Source organism: Microchirus variegatus, assembly GCF_963457635.1.
Source record: "Microchirus variegatus genome assembly, chromosome: 13".
In the NCBI taxonomy this organism is placed as follows: domain Eukaryota; kingdom Metazoa; phylum Chordata; class Actinopteri; order Pleuronectiformes; family Soleidae; genus Microchirus; species Microchirus variegatus.
The window spans coordinates 8,277,383-8,292,060 of NC_139814.1; the positions used below are offsets into that span (position 1 = coordinate 8,277,383).

At 38.9% G+C, this 14,678-nt stretch overlaps 1 protein-coding gene across 1 annotated transcript; it reads left to right on the forward strand.

The window, feature by feature from the left end:
- Positions 1-7,510: 7,510 nt before the first annotated feature.
- nrm (nurim) lies at positions 7,511-13,386 on the forward strand (the record flags this gene model as incomplete). Its single annotated transcript, XM_083899281.1, has 4 exons — positions 7,511-7,661; positions 11,391-11,584; positions 11,680-11,856; positions 12,503-13,386. The coding sequence occupies 4 exons, from the start codon at positions 7,511-7,513 to the stop codon at positions 12,791-12,793; spliced, it is 813 nt and encodes a 270-aa protein (XP_083755407.1). The 3' UTR covers positions 12,794-13,386.
- Positions 13,387-14,678: the final 1,292 nt, after the last annotated feature.

Consider the following 14,678-nt stretch of genomic DNA (forward strand, 5'->3'; position numbering starts at 1 on the left):
GGCGGATCAGGTCCTGGCGCCGAAACACTGCACTACTAACTAACACACGGTAGTGGACTTAGAGTAAAAAAAAAAAACACACACGAGTGACTCCCCTCGCTCGCTCCGTGGCACAATCACTGCCCTATTTAAGAGGCGAACATGCCAGGGATTGTTGGCACGGTGGCGGTGGTGATGTGGATCCTCCAAAAACGAGGCTGAGCAGGAGGGTGTGGGTTTGAAAACTGTGCTTATATTGCCTTTGACTTGCTAAAATGCACAATATGACATGCGCCATTACTCTATAAGAAACGTGGGGATTTGTCCTTTATTATAACGAGGGGTGGCGACCATTTTATGAACAAAAAAATGATAATGATATACACTTGAACTCGGCCAATAAAGCAGGATTATCACTGGAGAGATGTGTTAAAACAACAAGGTTCTGCGTGGCTAACTGCATTTTCCCATGATGATGATGATGATGATGAAAATGTAATTGTATTAGTGTATGCAAATGTTTGATGGCAGACTTTTACTGGGAATAGCACTCCCACTCCCTCCTGCCTCCACTTGCCTCATGACATTCCTGCACCGAAACATACCTGAGGGCAAGACCACTTGCAAACACACAGTTGTCTTACATGTCTGAATGCTTCAGCTCTTTGTAGCCATCACCGATTTCTTCTGTAAACTAACTTTAATTGTTAGGAAAAAGAAATAACTATACACCAAACAACCAAATATCAGACTATAGCGTCAGTTTGACACCGTACTGTCATTTCAGGTGAATAAGAATTGGTATTTATTGCCAAGTACATTTACGCATACAAGGGATTTGACTGAGAATAAAATATATTTAAAAAAAATGTATACAGTAACACAGAACAATACAGTACATTTCACTCATTCTGTCATTAAAAGAACTTTTTGATCCCAAACACACACACACACACACACACACACACACACACACACACACACACACACACACACACACACACACACACACACACACACAGACACACACACACAAACACACACACACACACACACACATTCTTGTACTTGCGGCATACTGAGGACCAGGTAAAGGTGCTGACAAAGTGAGGACCAGCATTCCACTTTATAAATCAACACAATTACAAATATCTACTTCATGAATGACATCTATAAAGGACTACTGGGTGCAGTACTATTCGATGTCTGCAGGTGGAGCCCCAGAGCAAAACGTGCGTGAAACACCAGGGCTGGAAAACGGGTTTTTGTACCAAATTAAAGAAGCTCTGTTAAAAACAGAGTATAGCATGTTTACAACCTAAGGAAGTGATTTGAATGAAAACAAAGTGAGGACCGGCCAAAATGTCCTCACTTCGTAAAAATGACCTCACTTTGTTGGTTAAAAACCCTCATTGGTCCTCAGTATGCCACAAGTACAAGAACACACACATACACACACACACACACACACACACACACCCATCCACACAACACAACAAGTGACACTGAGTATATGCTTCTTTTTTTTTTTTTTTGCTGAACCAGTCTGACAGCATGCAGAGTGGGCGTGGTGTGGTGAACTCAGGCAGCTTCACACACACACACACACTGTGTGTGTGTCTTCACAAAGGACTTCAGTGAAGAATCAGCAGCTGTCAGAATTTCTCCTCCCCTTCCCAGCACTGCAGCAGCGGGGTCAGCCAAACATTTGCTGTGTGGAGGAACCACTGACCACTAATAAAGGGGGCAGCTGTGGCTTAATGGTTAGGGCTTCGAGCTCAAGACCGGAAGGTAGTCGGTTCAATCCCCGACCAGTCCACAGCTGAAGTGCTGTTGAGCAAGGCACCTAACCCCCTCACTGCTCCCCGAGCGCCGCTCACTGGCATGGCAGCTCACTGCGCTGGGTTACATGTTCTACACCTCGCTGTGTGTGTTCACTAACTCACTGCAGAATTGAATTTCCCCTTGCGGGACTTAAAGGGTTCTTAATCTTAATCTTAATCTTTTCATTATCAAATATGTATTATTTATTCACATGTATATCATTTACACATTTATATACTCACATATCCCCCACCATAACAAAGAGTGCAGTACAGCCAGAGTTCTTGAAACACACACATTTCATCATTCAGAACTTAAGACTTTCATTAACATTTAATCATTAGTCTTTGGTCTAAGGATTACTTTCCAACCTGGTCCCACACAATAAAGGAAGTCCATATAAGATAGAATAGACCAGATTTCCCTCTAGATCACTATGTTAAATATTCAGTGGGTAAGAGGTCAAATATTCCCCGATGCCTCTCTGAGACAGATGGTGGTTTATTTGAGATTTTTGCAGAAGGCTTTTACACGCAGCACAAATCTGATTATTATTCAACAGCTTGAGAATTTCCTGCATCTGTGAGGTTGGGAATGGTAATATATTTGGATTTTTAAAATCTTTTTTTCCCCCAGAATTGTGATATTTTGACTTGCTTGATGAACAGAAACAGCAAAAAAATTGCCATTTTACCTCTCAAAGTATTGGAATTTTTGTCATGTTTTATTCATTTTGGCCCCAGCATGTTGTTTTATTATCTAACAGCACTAGCTCAGTGAATAAAAGTCTGGTATAAAGTACCTTAAAGGGATTAAAGTAATAATATCTTACCAGAAAATGACTTTGGAAGAATAATAATAATAATTTACTGATTTAAGTATCAAATGTTCAAATCAAAAAGTTTTTACCAAAAAGTGATGAGTTTAGGATTGAGCCACAGTTGCTCTGTGGTGGAGTGAGTCGTCTTTTAAGTGTAAGGTTACGGGTTTGATTCCCAGCTCCACTAGTCTACAGTATATGTGTCCTTGTGCAAAACACTTCACCCCACATTACCCCTGACAGCAGCGCTTGAATGGGTTTAAAAGATGTATAAATGTGCAAGTGAATGGCAAAAATGTAGTGTAAATTTTCTGAGAAAATTAGAAGACGTTCTTTAAAGGTTGTATGAAGGTTGTGACAAAGATTCTAGAACATTCTAGAAATAAAATGTGCAACCAAAAACCAAAAAACATGTTAGGAAATTTTCCGTGGCAACCACAGGAAAACCTAGGGGAGAACCTTCAGGGAATGTTCCCGCAACCAAAAGGTAACATACCCAGAACTTTAAGAGTGCTTCTCTTCTTCTGATTTTTATTTTGTAGTAACGAGTAACAAAGATATAGAAGTAAAACTAAAAGTTTCTAGAAATGTAAATAACAAAATAAAGTACAGATACGTGAATTGTGTAATTGAGTATAGTAGCAAAGTATATTACAACACTGGTGAACGTCGAGCAGGCAAAACAAAACAAAAAAAAACACTTAATTTTCTTTTATTTTCACCATCTGTCATATATTAACCTGGAGAAACCATGACTCAGCAGAGGAGGATAACAGCTATCAGCCAAGTACAGTTCTGCGCTGAGCTCTTTTCACACAGAACAACAAAGTTCAACTGTAACTCTCACACAGTAACAGGTGACCCCATGAGCCTCACTCACACTGACTCAGGTGAAACTGTAACAACCTGAAACTGGGCCAGAGGGTGAACAACCTGCATCGTTTAACATAACAACTCTCTGGAGTATTCAGCCTTCACAGGTTTAATTACCTGTTTTTTTCCGCCAGTTTGTCAGAAGTGAAAAGGCCTCTTGGATGAGAGGTGAAAAGGCTTTTAAAGGGACACTGCGTAGTATTTATGGGTTTATATAACCCAAAATCCACTTTTTTATACATATTATGTGCTCCTGCATTGTCCAGTCGCTGTATAATAGTTTTTGCTTCATTTTCGTAGTGTTTCAAAAAGTCATGTAAAATAACATGGTCACGGGCCGCTTTTGCATAGCCACTGTTAGCAGCGAGACGCCATGTTTCTCCGGGAGCCTGTAAGGACAAACGCGAGAGAACAAATCAAGCGTCTCTTTACTTGTAGCGGAAGTCCCGCCTCCACTCTCTCCGATTCGTCTGCTGTGGCCGCGGTCGCTCGCCCTCTCCCTCGCTCAAAATATCTTAATATGTTGAAAAATATCAAAATATGTTTTACACTTTTGATTACAGATGATTTAACTTTTTCTTACAGTATTTCATTAAAAAATCTAACATTTACAGTATATGTATATACACACGGTGGTACACTTGTATTTTCTTGTGAAAAAACAAAAGCAAAGTTAATCATTGATTTAAAATAATCTGTAGTCCTTTCTTACATTTACCAGCCTTTTTACCATGTGTACCAGATAAAGTGGCTGTCCAGTCACAGCAATTTGCAATAGCATGACACTATCTTGGACACACTAATTTACTGTGAATTTGATTCAAATATTTAACAGTTTGGCCAACCATTTTAATAAGAGACACTTTATCATTTTAATGCATCTCCTGCACTACAGTTACACCACGTGTGAAATACACCAGTTGACCTCACTCCGTTCACTCAGTGTTGCAGGAGTCAGGAGGGTCATGTACTGTATGAGGACCAAAAAGCATCAAATGCCATAAACTCAGATATCGGCTCACCTTACAGCTGTCTGCGCCGCACATAAAATTAGACCCACAGAAGGTCGTACTGTAGGCTCCAGCAGGACAAGACAGCTGAGCGACATATAGGACAGTGTGCAAGATGGACTCAAGTTATAGTGGCAGCCTTTACTTTGGTAATACACACGTTTTTTTCAGCACTACAGGTCTTTAACAGTTTGTTTGACTTTTCCGCCAGTGACGAGTGGATTCACCGTCACCAGCTTCTTATGTCTTTTCATTTGTGTCTCGTGTGGATTCAGGAAGTTGTACGAGATGCAGTAAAGCAGTGTACGGAGCAGGGAGAGGCTGTCGGGCCATGGGACAGTTATTCCATGACACCTGTTTCATCTGCAGCGTCTGTAGTGAGTTCTTTTAGTGTGGATATTTCATCTTAAAGCCCTTAAAATATGGACTGTGTCTTTAAATTGTTTGTATAAAGCTTTATTTAGGTGGGTTTAGAGATAATGCAAACAGACACTTCAAACCTGGATGAGGTTAATGTCTCCATGTTACTGGACAGCTGTGTGGTCAGTGGTCTGGCTTCAGCACTTAACCTCAAACTGAACCCAAATTGTGAATGTGTGATAAATGAAGTGCTGCATAAACTATAAATGTGTGGTTGTGGTTGTGTATGGATGTGGTTGTGAGTGGGTGAATGGCAAAACTAGCGTAAATCAATTAAGTTATCATCATAACCAATAAAATGTTCTATAGATGAAAACCATTATATAAGTTATTGTTGTTGTTGTTTTTTATAATAAATTAATCTGTTGATTATTTCCTCGATTAATCAAGGAACTGTTTGGTCCAGAAAAGAAAAGATGATATTCACAAATGTCTTGTTTTGTCCACAAACCATAAATGATTCAGTTTGAATGATTTCTTTGATCGTGAGGTGCAAAGAAACCAGAAAATATTCACATTTAAAAAGAAAACTTGTTTTAATTCTTTACAAAACACTCAAAGCTATTGATCAATTACGAAAATAGGTGACCATTAATTTAGTAATCAATGAATAATCAATTAACCGAGTGTTTGTTTCAGCCCTAATCTTACAAATACTTCAAATTTAGTTGTAGCTGTTATTGTTCTTTATTGATTGAATCTCATAGTTTACAAACACGTTGTTTGTTCTGCTTGTTTTAATGATTTCATCATGTTGCGGCTGCATTTTCATGCATGAAGTATTGTTTTTCTTCTATATACAACATTATTGAAGATACACTGTTATGTCATATTAAGCCTGTTACAGTATATTTGGTCTTTATTGTGAATGATGTCAATAAGACACTTCCTCACCTTCACCTTGTTTCCTGTCCTTTATGTTTCACTTTTAGGTGAAAAGCTGAGTGGCAAACCCTTTTACTCAGTTTCAGGTGGAATCTATTGTGAAAATGACTTTTTGGTAAGCATAAAGTATTGTTTAAAAAAACAGCTATGAAGTCAAAGAAATGCATATGATTTGTTTCCACTTGAATATTTTTTATTTGCTGCAGTATTCAGGAGTTCATCCAGCCCCAGAAGTGTGTAACAGCTGTGGGGGTTTAATCGTGGATATGGTGAGTATGATTTACTACAGTACACATGTTTATAAGTGTTGTGTGTCTGTTTCTGTCATAAAGAAAAGCTCATTTTGCTCCGTCAGGTGCTGCAGGCTCGTGGAAAGTCTTACCATCCATGCTGCTTTCGCTGTGTAGTGTGCAGTCAGAGTCTGGAGGGTCAGCCCTTTACTGTCGACTCAGACAATAAAATTTACTGTGTCAGCGACTTCCACAGGTGAGTTCCACTGTCGTGACTGGCCAAGCCCTTTGAGTCACACACTAGAAAGAAAAAAAAAGGGGATTTCATCCAAACACTGCCAGACACATGACGTACAAGTCACACCCAGGATGACGTCACTCTCCAGTTTCTTTCATGGTTTCAGGCTCCAGGCCCCCTGCTGTGCCGCATGCAGAGCACCGATACTGCCAACCGAGGTGAGCTGCAACTCTGTTTACATCATTGGTGCAATTGGTTTGTTTGATGGCACATTAAAGCACAATAATTAATCAATACTTTCCCTCCATTTGTTTTTGTTTTAAAGGGATCTACGGAATCTGTTAGAGTGGTGTCATGTAACAGAAATTACCACATAGGGTGCTACAGTGGTGAGATCAACCTTATTTAAGGAGCGGTTTCACTTTCAGACATACAGTACATGTTTCTACTGGTCTTTGTAAATGTGCAGATTTATGACTGCAATAAATACATTCACTGCAAACAAGCTCAACTAGGTTTTGCACTTATTTCCACTGGTGATTATGTCGCAGGTGACGTAATGGTGTCAATTAATTGATGTTTTAAATAGGATTTGTCATTGTGCTGGAGCAAAGAAACGTCTAAAAAATGCACTCCAGGATTGAGAAACACTTTCTGTTTTAGGTGTCATAAATATATTTTTTTGCCTTTCAACTCCATATATCCTCACACTATAAAGGACCACTGGTGTTTGCATTTGCTCATTTGAATGCATGTATCATTAAAGAATATGTTTTTTGAAAATATATTATGCAAATGTCATGTCCTCCTCATTATAAACCCCATAAAAAGAGTCATGAAGGGATTACTCCATAAGATCCAAGAGATCAAAGGAGCCTCTGAGTTTGTGGTCGCCGTTGCTCTGTGGCTCGGCCAGGAGCTGCACCTTGCTGTTAATCTGGACACAGAGATAGGCTAAATCCTGTTTGTCCAGAGAGTGTGCCAAGGCCAGGTAGGAGTCCCTGCCAACAGGAGCCTGTCCAGGGACAAGGCCGGCAAGAACCACAGCACCACACCCAGAAATACTACTTCATACAGAGTCTCTATCTGTATGAAGTAGTATTTCAAGTTTTTATTGTATAGATGCAAAAAGCTTGCACCGCCGCCTTGTGGCGACCATCGGCACTGTCACTAACACCCGTCCCGGAAGAAACCACCGTGGCAGTTGCCAAATGAAGATCCGATGATTGAAATGGCGTCAGTCACAATACGTGGCTGCGCTCTCGGCGCCGTGTCTTTACTAAACTTTGCGTTTGTCTTCATATCCGGTGCAGACTTCGTTCGGTTCATATCATTTAGAGCCATTTACCATAACATAACCGGGGAGACAAGGCTGTGCCAAGGTAAGTCTCGGTAAATGCTTCTGGTTGAAAAAAAAAAAGAAACACGAGCGAATATGACATGGCTTCCCGCTCATTACTTGTAGTTGTCAAAAAAAGTAAATGCTTTATAACGTAAATGAAGTGGTTAAGTTAGTGATTCTGCAAGTATTAGCTGTACATCAGACCGTGTTGACATGTAAATTGAGACCACGCCTCTTGCGCTTTCACCGCCCGGCTAGCTCAGTCGGTAGAGCATGAGACTCTTAATCTCAGGGTCGTGGGTTCGAGCCCCACGTTGGGCGCTACGTTTTTCCTTTTAGAGAGAAAATGTGAGCGTTAGAACGACTACACTGCTTCTGATATCACCCTCGCGGTGACGGTTCAAATCCCGTGTCTTCCCCAACTTATTCAATTGCAAACTGGATGGTTACGGTATTAATTAACCAGTTTTTGCTTGTAAACATTTCAGTATTTAATTGTTTATCGCAATGACTGTTATCGTTATATTATAACATGTATAAGCTCACTAACATTGTGTGCTGTATGTTAACATTAAAATATTTTTTTTAGCACAGTTATTGACTAGTAATATAAAAGGTAAATGTTACCGTTTTCTTTTTATGTAAGCCTTACTTACCATTATGATTAAGCAATATATTCATTAAGACACATCAAATTTGTGCATGGGACTAATACAGGATTTTGTATTATGATGTGCATCGTATTTGAATGAAAAACAAAACTTAATGTACAAAATCATTTTAATACAATTTTTTTAGAAACAAATAAAAACAGTAATAAAATAATAGCAATAATACAACTCCAGTGAAATGGTCAATATAACAGAACAGCTTATAGCAATATACATATATACTCTACATATAAAACAGAACACCTAATATATATATATATATATATATATATATATATATACACACACACAGAGACAGAGTATGCATGCGTGGAGGTGTATGTGTGAAAGTACAAGTATGCGTATACGCATGTGTGGGGACATGAATGTATGTTTATGTATATACTGTTGCCTATAAAGTTGGAATCAAATATTTTTTACCTGTTCTCATGAAATGATTGTGTCAATTTGATTTATTCTTGATAGATAAAGTTTATATCTTCTCAAAACTTTATTGATCAATATCTAATAACACATAAATAAACATTAAAAGATCAATGTGTCTGAATACCCAACTTTAATGGTGTATCTGCCTTACAAATATATTTTTCTGTCCATACAATCTATTGCATGTAATGTAAATTAGCATGTTCATAAAACAATCACAAATACATTGACTTCTCCATAAACATCTGTTTTGGCCTGCTTTAGATAACAGGGGGTCCAAATAAACAATAATATTACGTTGTTAAACTGTGTGACAAATACACGTCCATCTTGTTCTAACGTCACTCTTAACATTTATTAACAGTGTAATGAAGTTACACGATTTCAAACTAGCTAAAAGTTGTGATTGTTGTCAGCGTGCTAAAATAAATGGCGAATTGTCTGTCTGTTAACGAGATTAAGGTTACAGTCGTTCGTCTGTAGTTACATGAATGAAATGTTCATCATTAATGTTTAAACAATAAAAGTAAGCATTACGTCACGCTTTAACATTTGCTAAACTAGTTTAAAAGTTGTGACTGTTGTCCGCGTGCTAAAATAAATGGCGAACTGTCCGTCTGTTAATGTTACAGTCGTTCGTCCACAGTAGGCAACGCAAATGAATGAAATTTTCAGAATTAACGTTAGGGTGTTGGATAACTAGCACCGTATGCATACCACATGTTATTTCCGCATAATAATATATATTAAATATGATATAAACACTTTGAAACTTACTGTAAATACACGTAAATGCGGCAAACTCTCAGTCTTTCTGTCCTGAACGAAGCAGCGGCTGAAATCTTGGTAGCAATAGCGATTGTGATTGGTCATATATCGTTGTAGCCGACGGCGAGAGCTGATTGGCTATCGCCATTCTTGGTAGCAGGGCGGCATCTGATTGGTCAATTCGTGGTAGAATTCTTGGTAGCGATACGCGATCTGAATGGCTCTCACGCGACGACCGCAGTTTACAACTAAGATTGTATTACAACTAAGATTAGATTATCGTTGAGTTCCATGACAAGAACATTTACAATGATAAAGCTCAACTGTTTATTTATTATTATTATTATTGTTATTATTATTATTTATTTTTTTTTAAATATTAAATTGTCATATTATGTACAGCGTAACCATTGCGCATGTATATTGCAGTTATATGAAATAAAAGCGGTGTGGTACAGACTACAGATAACAGAGCTGTTTTTACTACACATTTAGTCCCTGAGTGGAAACACAAACATAGACAGGGAAATCATATTAACTGATTTAACATCAATTTAAGATGCTTAACTTTAACACAATCAGAGTAAATGTGGTCTTCTGTAGACCAAATGTGACACAGTTAATGATCTGTTTGTCTATCGTCACGTGTTTAATGCCTGAGTGCTTGTAAATAGTAGTTGTGTGTTCTTTGCGGCTCCATTGATAACAGTGTGTTACTGGGCCATGAATGACTTACAGTATTATGAGCGAGCACTATGGGTTGTTTAACCTGATGATGGAATGTAGTAATACCAGTTTTGTCTGTGTTTGTAAATTGCTTTTTTTAATTATTAAAAATAAATTGGACTGTTCAGGTCTGTTCCTATATTTTAATGTTGTTTTTTTTTGAAAAGGATAGTTTACATTTGTGGTTGTATGAGTTATTGACACATTATCAACTCTGATTTTGCAGCACATGCCTCTGTTTCCTGAAACACTCACTGATAACATGGCTTCCAGCAGAGACAGGAAGAGAAACTGATTTTAGGTCTTTACAAAATATTTGGAAACCACTCACTCCTGCACCAAAGTCCAATGAGGAAATGATCGACATAGGAATTGCTAATCCACTGCTACCTCTGTCAGAAAGCTCAGAGTATGTTGTCTTGTGACTTTGGTGTTTGAAACCCTTTGTTGTGACACAAACTTACCCTAAAGGTTGCAGTAGATCAGCAGCTCCTGTGTCCCTGCACAGGGAAGGAGAAAACAAAAGATACAAATATCAATGCATTAAAACAGTAACACATGTAAAAAAAAAAAAACAACAAAAAAAACAAGAATACAAGATTTAGTCTATTGTTTCTCTCGATATCATTTGGTCATTGCAATCATCAATCTTTTTGGGTCAATTCACACCTTTATGGTGATTTTTATATGAAGGCCTAGATAAATTCTTTGCAAAGTTGTGCTGTAGTCACATATTTAAGAAATGATGACAATATTTAAAGGCGCCATATGTAAGAATGTGGCCAAAAACGGTTACTACATTCAAATTCAAAATACCGAGGTCTTTTAGGTCTCGTTTTCTGACGTAACTGGCAACCTGTGGTTGCTCGGCAGTTGAGACTCTTCTGACTGCAATGATTGGTAGACGGCGGTAGGTGGCGCCACATGCCAAAACATGATTTCAAAACATAACCATGATTTGCAGTCTGCAAAATATTTTTTTTTATGCAAATATTTTGTCTGTACTGTTGTTGGTGAGTTCAGTTTGTTATATGAACATTATTCCTGAGTCTCTGTGACATATTAGGAGGATTTTATGGCCAGTTGCTTTAGATTTATTACATAATGCACCTTTAAATCTAAAGCTAAGTGTTGACACTTCTTTCTCCTCTTGTTCACATTGTTTGTCTGCACATCAGACTCCATACCGTGGAGTGAGGCCCTGCAGGACAGCTCAGTCCTCAGTTCTCTTGTTGTGGACGTGGTTCTGCTGGCTCTCTTCATCACACAGCACAGTGTGCTGGCCTGGTCCCCGGTCAAACAGGCTCTGCAGTCAGTGCTGGGCTCTTTGAACAGGACAGCGTACTGCTTCACCACTGCTCTGGCACTTCAGGTACAACTGCCCGCTCAACGGTCGTCTTGCACGGCGACACACAGTCATTGCTCGTTGTTTTTACGTCGTCGTTGTTGTCTTTGTTCGTGTGTTAGATCTTGATGCGGTACTGGCAGCCCGTGACTGGCGCCCCCTGTCTGTGGTCAGTGCGCCACGCTCCCTGGAGTATCTGGTTTCCTCTGCTCTGCTTCACCCTGCACTTTCTCTGCTGGGCCATCATCTGCAGCATCCTCATGATCTTCGATTACCCAGAGCTGCTGGGCATCAAGCAGGTAACCAAAGCGTCCAGATGCCGACGGTATACATGTATTAGCCACTTTATTAGGTACAAATTAGGCAAATTAGTTAATCACGTGACAGCAACTCAACATTCGAGTCCCCATGACATCAAAACCAACATTTTAGTGCTTTTATCATGTTTATGTAGTTCATGTATCACTACTTTATTTATATTTCTAGCAACTTTCACTCCACTACATTTCCTCTAACTATCTTTGTTACTCATTACTACCAAATAAAATCAGAAGAAGAAGAGTTGGTATTATGGTCTGTATTTATATAGAGCTTTTCTAGTCTTGATGAACAGTTTTCATCCATGCACATGCTGCAACATGGGGTTAAGTGTCTTGCTCAACGACACAATAGCAGAGCCCCCTGTACACAACCAGTACATTTTGTATGAGAAAATGACTTTTGATACTTAAGTAAGTAAATATGAAGACTTTTACTTAAGTAACATTATAAAAAGTGACCAAAGTAATTTTCTGGTAACATACTGTACATACATACAATATTCCTCTTGGATGTTTGCTTTTTGATGGCTTGCCTGATTCTTTCAATGCCCCACCACAACTCAGCACCATTCAGATGCATCATCTCTCATCCCGCCCTCCCCTCTCCTTTCTCTTTTAATCTCAGGTTTATTACCAGTGTCTTGGATTAGGAGACCCTTTGTGCCACAAGTCCACTCAGGCCCAGCGTTTCCTGTCTCACCTCCGCCATCCAGTGTGCCTGGAGCTGGGTGTGGTGCTGTGGTTCTTGCCGGCCTTGTCCCTGGACAGGCTCCTGTTGGCAGGGACTCTGTCCACCTACCTGGCCTTGGCACACTCTCTGGACAAACAGGATTTAGCCTACCTCTGTGTCCAGATTAACAGCAAGGTGCAGCTCCTGGCCGAGCCACAGAGCAACGGCGACCACAAAGAGGAGTGAAATAAGTGTCTTCTTCCTGCTGACACTGTTGTCTTTGTAACAGACTTCAGCAGAGACACCGTGAACTTGTGTGAGGTCAATGAGGTCAAAATGACCACATTTACACTGAATTATTTGCTACTGGACATCATTTTGTTTACTACTCTTTTCACATATAGCTTTATTACAAAAGAAAGTCTTATTTCACCATTTAAAACATAAAAAAAACCCTCTAGTACTACTGTAAAATTTCTGAGCCAACATAATATAATTGTTATATTTAACCCATTGTATTGTAATGTTTACCACAGCAACACCAGAGGTTTTAGACTCATACTGAGATTTAAGAGGTTAAATCATAGCTGCAGAGACTATTACATATCAAACTAAAAAACTTGATGTGCCTTTATGTTTTAGATTTCCTGCTGTGATTCACTGGTATATTTTCACATATTTCTTTATAACATTTTATAGGCTGTTTAAGTCTCTGTGCCAAGTTTATTTTTACACTGTGTTTTTTTAACACACTGTTTTCACATTTAATTTTCCTCGGAAGATAATTTAATGTTGATATTTCACACTGACAAACATTTTAAACTTTGATATCCTGTGTATCGTCCTGTAAAGACAGTATTTTCCAGACATGTTGAATAAATGCAATGCGTTTTACATTGTGTGTGTAGGATTCCTTCTTCATATGTTTGTTGTATAACAAAAAAATAAGATAAGATAACTTATTTGCTGTTTTGGCAGCAGAGTTACAGACACATCTGTTAAAACTGTTTTGTACCATGTACATACTAAACATTTTTAAAGATGTGAACTGAATTCAGACACCCAAAGACCACTTTATTTTCAGTGGCTTGCAAAAGTTTGCAAAAGTTTTACCCCTGTACATTTTCATGATTTTCCTTTATAAATCATTGGTCGTTTGGATAAGAAATTTCAGTTAAATATATCATATAGGAGACAAACACAGTGATATTTGAGAAGTGAAATAAAGTTTATATGATTTGCCCAAAGTGTGCAAGAATCATTTAAACAAAATTAGACGTGCATAAGTTTAGGCACCACAAAAGAAACATGTTGTGCATCCTCCTTTTGCAGAATTAACAGCCTCTAAATGCTTCCTATAGCTTCCAATTAGAGTCTGGATTCTGGCTGAAGGTATTTTGAACCATTCTTCTTTACAAAACATCTCCAGTTCAGTCGGGTTTGATGGTTTCCAAGCATGGACAGCCCGCTTTAAATCACACCACAAATTTTCAATAATATTCAGGTCTGGGGACTGAGATGGCCATTCCAGAACATTGTATTTGTTCCTCTGCATGAATGCCTTAGTAGATTCTGAGCAGTGTTAAGGGTCATTGTCTCGTTGAAAGATCCAGCCCCGACACAACTTTAACTTTGTCACTGATTCCTGGACATTGTTCTCCAGAATCTGCTGATATTGAGTGGAATCCATGTGACCCCAACTTTAACAAGATTCACAGTCCCTGCACTGGCCACACAGCCCCACAGCATGATGGAACCACCACCAAATTTTACTGTAGGTAACAAGTGTTTTTCTTAGAATGCTGTGTTCTATTTCCGCCATGCATAACGTCCCTTGTTTTGCCCAAATAACTCTATTTTAGTTTCATCACTCCACAGCACCTTATTCCAAAATGAAGCTGGCTTGTCCAAATGTGCTTTAGCAAACCTAAAGCGACTCTGTTTGTGGCGGGTGCAGAGAAAAGGCTTTTTCTGCATTACTCTTCCATGCAGCATCTCCTTGTGTAAAGTGTGCTTAATAGTTGAACGATGCACAGTGACACCATCTGCAGCAAGACGATGATGTAGGTCTTTGGAGCTGGTCTGTGGGTTGACTGTGACTGTTCTCACCATCCTTCGTCTCTGCTTATCG